The sequence below is a fragment of the Alligator mississippiensis genome, chromosome 8, assembly GCF_030867095.1.
Source record: "Alligator mississippiensis isolate rAllMis1 chromosome 8, rAllMis1, whole genome shotgun sequence".
Taxonomy (NCBI): domain Eukaryota; kingdom Metazoa; phylum Chordata; order Crocodylia; family Alligatoridae; genus Alligator; species Alligator mississippiensis.
The window spans coordinates 35,043,636-35,051,070 of NC_081831.1; the positions used below are offsets into that span (position 1 = coordinate 35,043,636).

Here is a 7,435-nt window from a genome sequence, read left to right on the forward strand (position 1 = left end):
AACATCTATTTCATTGAAATCTAAGGCCATGTTTAGGTGGCACGCTTCTGGCCTTGGCCATAGTGCCCTTAAGCACACTGCATTGCTGTCAGATGGTTTCCTCCTAAACTGAAAACAGTATAGCTGCCTGTGTATGGCACTTGCAGAAAGCTAATTTAGCACTAATGAATGATGGTGCCAATTAGCCCACCCATGTAGACACAGCTATGTTGCTCACAGCTCAGGAAGCAGCCTGCCCAGCACAGCATGTTTGAGGGCACCACTGCTGGTGCTGGCACACTTACAATGTATTTTGCAGAAAGCATCAATTGTAATGACATTTGACAAGCTTTAAAACAATTCAACACTGAAATGAAAGTGGTCTGAGTTCTGGTCTTGCTTTGACATTTCATTTTAATAAAAAAAAAAATTATACTCTGTGATGTATCACTATCAAAATAGCACATTTCATTTAGATATGGCCCTTTCAATATATGTGCAGAGTGCAATACTGCGTTCAAAGAGACTGCTTCTTCATCCCGATTCAGGACAAACTCTGACTTCAAATGCTGGCATTTCCCAGAGGACCGGCTCCATATTCTAATCAGCTCTAGTTGCCAGTGTTCTAGGAGAACGTTTAAATATTAAGAAAATAAACATGGAAATTACCATAGGATTTTCAGAGTGCGTCAGCACCATGCTTCCCTCCCACATGCAAATCCTTTCAAGGTTTTACTACCCTCCCCCTCCCCTTAAAGGAATTTAAAACTAGGTGAAAGTTTTCTAGTATGGAAAAACAGTGACTTGTGGCAAATGATAGAACATACCCATTTTGAAAAATCACTGAAGAAGGGAAGGTGTGAGCAGTTATAAACTTAGTGAATTCTTCCTCCACATAATGTCTTAAGAGAACACTAAAGCCACTAGGCTCTTAAGAAACCACCAGTACAGTTTCCCCCCAGTTGTACCCAAACTACCCAAACTCTGGTTTGGAGCCAAGTGATACGATGATCTTAATCTTTTTAAGCTACGTGTATTGCTTCTAGGACAGTCTCTGCTAGCTGGCCAACTAGAACAGGAATAGAGTGGTAGACTGTGGGTCAGGAATGAGGGAGACTTCCAATCACAGGCTCCTAGCAAATTCTGGCAAAGCAGGCAGTAGCAATGGTGGATCAGAACTGAGGGGCATCTGCAGAACTGCGTGTGAAAAACCAGGTCTGGAATGAGGAGTGGGGAAATGGGACATCAGGACAGAGATGCTTTGGCAAAGTTATGCAAAATCCTGGGCCTGCAGGTCAGGATTCAGAGGGAAGATTGCATGGCAGCTGCTGGCACAATAAGGCCCTGACCTGCAGCCCATTTGTGAATCAGGTGAAGACTTCCCTTTGTCCTTCATGAGCTATGGATCAGACCCCAACTAGCTTGGTATCTCTTGCTCTTAGGAACACTGATTTCTAGTAATCATCTAATAGCTTCTATCTGGAACTGCAAAGCTGGGAAGGAAGGGTCTGAAAGCAAGCACTGGAGGAGGAAAACAGGGTCAGAACACGACAGGAGGACAAGTGGCTGGAGGGGAAATTCATTCCACAATTGCAGGTATCACCAATATTTGCCTTCAAAGGAAAGTAAAAATGCTTTCAAAGGAAAGGTCCATGCTATAATGCTTTGTGTCTGGCTGGTTCTCTTACCCTAATCTACTTGCACTGTGGACAAGAACCGGTTCCACATCCTTTCACTATGAAGAGGGGCACCAGTTTTTCTTCTTTTCACATCAGCACATTAACACAGAGGCAGGTCTCTTTTGTTCCTTTATTACATGTTACCCAGGCATGGTAAAGCAGAAGCCAGCCTCAGGCCTGCAGACAGCAGAGCGCCGCAATTAGAAAGAGACCTAGTGAGAGGTTGCCACCAAAGTGGCAAAGACTTTTTTTTTTTTTTTTTTTTTTTTAAGATTTCATTTTAAATCTTTAAATAAAAGTCATATCTCTGGTCAAACCAAAATGCTACTCACTGTAGCAATCAAAGTCTGTCCTTCTGAAGCCCAATTATCTTTTTCCTACTTTAAGTAAGGGGAAAATGAAGGTAAAAATTTGACAGACATTAAACTGGCCTAAAGATCTATAACACATCCCATTGTGTACAAGGCCCTTTTCCCACTTGGGGTATATACGCAGAAGCATGTGTCTGCACCTCAGCCCAGGAACTGAGAAGGCATCTCAGGGCAGCAGCAATGTTTTGCATCCAAAGATGTGAACATGGGGTGCATCTCTCTCTAACCGTTCCAAGCACTGACGGTCAAAATGCTAAGCTGCTTACACAGGCTAATGGCGACCTATCTATGCTGAGGCTCTCTTTTTCCTTTGCTCCCCCGTTGCTCCTTAACATCAAACCAATATCCCTCTTGCGTGTTTGCATTCCCCAGCAAATCAACTACAGTGTATATGGCACATTTTTTAGATTTGTAAAGGATAAGATACAGCGATGAGGCCAGGAATTGGCTCCAATTATGATTATAACCAGGCTGAAGTTCAGTGTCTCTTTGCTTTTCCGGCTGTAAAAATCCCAACCAGTTTGTCCCCAGTACGAACACATTTGTTCCCCTCCCTCCCCCCCCCCAAATCTAAGAATGTCCAAGTCCACAAATCCAAGGAGGGCTGGGAGCTACAGTTGGCTACTGCTGGAAGTTGGAAAGAGGGGAGGTTGGTGTTCAGCAACTGGTACAAGAGGGAGTCGGAGAGGGTTCAACGTGGAAAAACAAAATGTAAAGGGAAAAGGAAAAAGTAATATTGAGGTTCAAGGGTCGGATGTCTATGTTCTAAAGAAAACAGCCGGCACAGGAAGGGTGGGGGGAGTTTGCATTTGGTTTGGTTTTTTGGTAAGTGTCACTCACGGTAGAAAACATATTCGGTGTAAGAGGTCCAGATCTTGTCATCTGTCTGGTCATGGGCAAAGGCGCAGGTGCCTGTAGAGTTGCATGCCACCATGTGGAAGCCAGCATCAGCCAGTTTGTCAAAGGCTTGCTCCAGGAAGGTGAATTTGAGGTAGTACCTGGAGGTGTACCTCTCTGGGGGTCTGTCAGGGTCCCTGCTTTCATTCAAGGTGTCCCCAAAGACTTCCTTGGCTAGCGAGGTCTTGCCACACACCATGATCCTTGCCACCCTGCGGAACTTGGCATCTGTTTGGCTGTCCCTGCCGAGGGTGTAGGAGCCCCGATAGCCGATGGTGATGAAGCCTGATCTGCGGATATCCGGGCCTGCACTACCCCCACTGGCAGTGACAGAGCCCCCAGGGGTGCCAGTTCCGGCACTGGTCAGGGCAGCACTGGCAGAGGCCAGATTGCGGGTAGTGTCAGCATTGGGCGACAGCTCCTCCGGGTCACTTTGGCATGGGTCATCCCCAATGGAGTTCTGCTTGCTGAGTTTTGGGGCCAACATCTTGACAAGCTCTGGCAGCTTGAAGTACTCAGCTTCCCGCTGCAGGCGACTCCTCTCTGGGAAGTGGTCAGGCAGCACCAGCTGCTGGTCTCGCATGTAATCCAGGATGTAGCGGAAGAGAAAACCATCTCGGTCCACGAAGAACCGACCCTTGCTGTCCCGGGCCAAGGAACGGATGTTCTTCTGGGTGAACATTTCCCAAAGCAGTGACCCGGGCACACTGACCAGTGTGGGGTGGCGAGTGATGTACACCTGTCCACCCACATTGAGCTCCACGATCTCTGGGAAAGGGAACTCCTCACTGGTTTTGGCACAGCTTGCATTGTCCGCCAAGGCCATGATGAGGCACTGTCTCCTTCTCAACTGCAAAAGCAAGCAACAGCCCACAATGATGTTAAATACACCAGGCAACACAACACAGTGCTCCTTTCTAAAACCCTCTATGCATCTGGATCTTGCAGCCCTTCTCATCTGAGTGATTTTTGGAAGGGCATCAGTTAAGGTCACCTGGTGCACTGCCTACCTCAGAGCCTACCCCTGTCTCTGAGATACTTGAAGTCGGCTGGGCAATTTGCTATTGTCCCCAAATCATGGCGTCTCAGTGGCAAACATTGCTGGGGAAACCCATGCCTCTAAAACTGACTCCCCAGCCAAGATATGACTGATGTCACATTTGACCTTCAGGGCACGTTCTAACACCCGTCTGTTTCCTCAGGCTGTTGCCCAAGTGAGCAATTTCAGGTTATTCTGTGGACTGAGAGTTCAATGAGAGAGTTTTTGCTGACATCGGTCAATTTATTCTGTATTTTTAAACAACATAGAAACTGTCACCCACTTGATCTGACTAGTGATCTGCCTTGTATGTTGTCTGACAGTGGATAGGAGCAGCTCCCTGAGGAGGGTAAGACACCCCTCAAGGGATACTTACATGAGAACACCAACAAGGGGTAACTTTTCAGGTAACCCCAGAGTAAACTTCTGCCCTGACACTGGATGTTCCTATGAAGATTTATTCCAGGAAGTACAACTGTGATGTTAAGTTCCTAACGCACAGAAATGACCAATCCCTCTGGAATCCTCATTTTGTTTATGGGCCCAGAAAGGATCTGATGGAGATGCCGCGGACAAAATTTGAAACAGGTGGAAGAAGGCACAATTCCACTGAAGGCGATGGACCACCAACCACCACCGAGTCTGATGTTAACCCTATAAATATTTAAATAAACTCTTATTTCCAGCACAAAGTGAAGCTTTACAGTGTGCTTTCTACAGTCAAACTGAATAGCTTTTAGAAAGGTCATATCACCAAATCCAGCTTCTGAAGAACCTGGAACTTTGGCTGTTTGAAATCCAAATATTACCAGTAGATATGAAATATGATGATCAGTTTTGGCTGAACTATCTTTGCTGAAGGAACTTGGGAGGAGGAAGAAGGGGCAAAGATAGGAAGTTATAAATCTATATTTTAGGATTGGCTTTGGGCTCTGCCCAACCCTTGGTGTCAGTTAAAATCAGCCTTGAAGACACTCTAATTTCTATTTGATTGTCCATGTCCCCAGGGACCATTCTGTTAGTCAAAAATGGTTACACAAAAAAGCACTCAAGTAACTTCCTTTCCTTTAGGCGTCACTCGCACCCCTTCGCAGTGGGGCTTTGAGAGCACAGGAGCGCTGCTGTGAGAGTACTGCACAGAACTGTTACAGCGACTTTACACCACTCACAGTTAGTTACCCTACACTGGGTGTATTCCCCAGAGGCCCGTTCTGCTATCTGAATACCAGTCATGTAAAAGATAATAATGCAACAGACAGGTGGATGCTCTCTTTGCAAAGCCCAAAACCGACTGCAGTGAGGGGGGGGCTACGGCCTAGGATTCTGAATTGAGCTCTGAGGCTGCTGGCTTCCTCCACACTGTTTTCTATTTCTAACAAGACACAGCAAAAGTTTTTAAAAGTCTGAGTCCCCTCACCTCCGCTTCCCGCTCACACAGTGATCAGAACACAGCCTATTGCTTGCTCTTCACTTGGCACAAGCCTGTGCTGCAACAACACACACCTACAGTGAAAACAGTAATCATGCAACCACCAGCTTCTGACTTCCTAGATCTACTGCTTGTGGCTTTGAGTCGCAGCAGCTCTTTCCTGCCAGGCACAAACTGCGAGTGCCATTATCCCCGTGGAGGCAACAGCTACGTGCTTGAACTCCCCCAAAGGAAGCGCTGTGGGCCAAGCTGCAGTTCCAGGCCACTTGTGTCAGGCAAGGGCAAAGGCAGAAGGAGCACAGCTGGTTCTCTTTCCACTGTGCAGCTGGACTCGGTAATGACACAAACTAAACACTGCTTGCTTATGAAGGCAACACATTTGTTATGGAAGCTGGAGGCTTTTGGAGCCAGGTTCTTCTCCCAGCCTAATGTAAGGGCAGCACAACAGCACCAAGGGTTATGGGGCTGCACTCTACTCGCCCTTTTTGTGATGCTGAGCACGGCTTGCCCCGAAACATGGAACCTGCTGACTGTCACTTTGCTGATGGCTGCAAAGGGGCGCTCTGAAGCTCACTGAAGACATGGGAAGACTTTCTCAGCTGTGCTCAGCTGGCAGAAAGCAACTCTTAGCTCAGATGCCAATGCACCAGCCAAGGAGCAGTGGGTGGGTGGGTGGGTGGGACGGTCCCCCAACTTTGGATCAAGCTCCAGAAAACCAAGAGAGGGCTCGAAGTCTGAAATCCACGGAGCGCCCCGCTACCCTGCTGCCCTGACGGGAGGACCCTGCAGCTACAAGCCGCTCTCCACAAGGGCCATTTCCTCAGTGCTGTGAAGGACGTTTCCGAGCCCCTGGAGGCCGGGAGCCCTGTCCTGGGGGGTCCAGCCCCGAAACTGTTTGGGCAGTGGAAGCACTTGCCAGGTCCCGCGCCCCTCTCCTTCCCTGGGGCTGGGAGCAGGGCTCCGCCGGCGGGGGCCCTCCAGGCCGGGCTGGGCTCAGCGGGGCCGGGCGCAACTTCAGCCCGGGCGGCCGCGTGAAGTTGGCGGCCGGCCGCGGCCCGCGGAGACTCGGGCCCGGGCAGGGCGCTGGCCGAGGCGCAGGGCGCGGCCGCGAGCCGAGGCTCGCTCGGCCCGAGGCGCTGGCAGGAGCGGGCGGGCTGCGGCCCCCGCCTCTCCAGCGAGGAAGCCAAGGGCGAGAGGCAAAGCGAGCGGGCGCCGCGACCGACCTCCCTCCCTGCGCCCGCCCCGCTCCCGCTCCCGCTCCCGCCGCCCCGCGGTGCGCCCAGCCCACGCGTCCCCTCGGCCCGCGGCAGCCCCGGGAGGCGGCAGAGCGGGGCAGTTACCTGCGCGCTGCCCCGGCCCGGCCCGGCCCGCGCTGCGCTGCGCTCACTCCCCCTCTCCGGCGCCCGGCCCGGCTCCTACCTTTTATCGCGGACAGCCAGAGCCCGCCCTGCGCCTCCGCCTCTGCCTCCGCCTCCGCCTCCCTCCTGTCTTACGACACGCGGCTCCCTCCCTGCCAGCGGCTTGCGAGAGCTGCTGCCTCGACAGCGGGCGAGCGGGGCCGGGGCCGTGGGGTGCTGCCTGCCTCGCCCTCTGCTGGCGCTGGCCCCCGGCCGGCTCACGGGGCAGGCCTGGCCGCGTCTTCCCCGGCCGTGATCGCCCGCAGCAGCGCGAGGGCTGAGCTCCAGGCGCGACCCCCAGGCCTTGCCCTGCCGCACCCTGGAGGGAGCCCCCCGCCCGGCCCGGCCCGGCCCGGCCCGGCCCGCGGTTTGGCCAGGGAGGAGGTAGATGGGGCGGCCCTGCTCCGCCAGCCCGCTGCCCCACGCACGTGGCGGAGCGGTGCAACACGCCCGCCCCGGGGCTCCTTGCGGGGAGCGCGTCTCCTGTCTCTGCCGCTGCCTCGGCCACCGCCCGGCCTCCTCCAGCGTGTGGGTGCTGAGCCCCAGCCCTGCCTGCCAGGCACAGGCACAGGCACAGGCCCAGCTCAAAGCACTGCCAGAAGCCGGGTGGGCGGTGGAGACCGAGGCACGGAGAGCCGCCCCCT

The 7,435-nt window shown here is 52.4% G+C and overlaps 1 protein-coding gene across 2 annotated transcripts; it reads right to left on the bottom strand.

The window, feature by feature from the left end:
- Positions 1–375: 375 nt before the first annotated feature.
- Positions 376–6,882, bottom strand: LOC102576170 (BTB/POZ domain-containing protein KCTD12). 2 transcript variants are annotated; one of them, XM_014609908.3, is made up of 2 exons: positions 6,814–6,882; positions 376–3,776 (listed from the first exon to the last, which is right to left on the bottom strand). In XM_014609908.3, exon 2 carries the CDS (start codon positions 3,750–3,752, stop codon positions 2,862–2,864), a length of 891 nt encoding a protein of 296 aa, XP_014465394.1. In that variant the 5' UTR covers positions 3,753–3,776; positions 6,814–6,882; the 3' UTR covers positions 376–2,861. The 2 variants fall into 2 exon arrangements, with proteins under 2 accessions (XP_014465394.1, XP_006276436.1); XM_006276374.4 differs by having other exon boundaries at positions 6,735–6,818.
- Between the last annotated feature and the right edge of the window lie 553 nt (positions 6,883–7,435).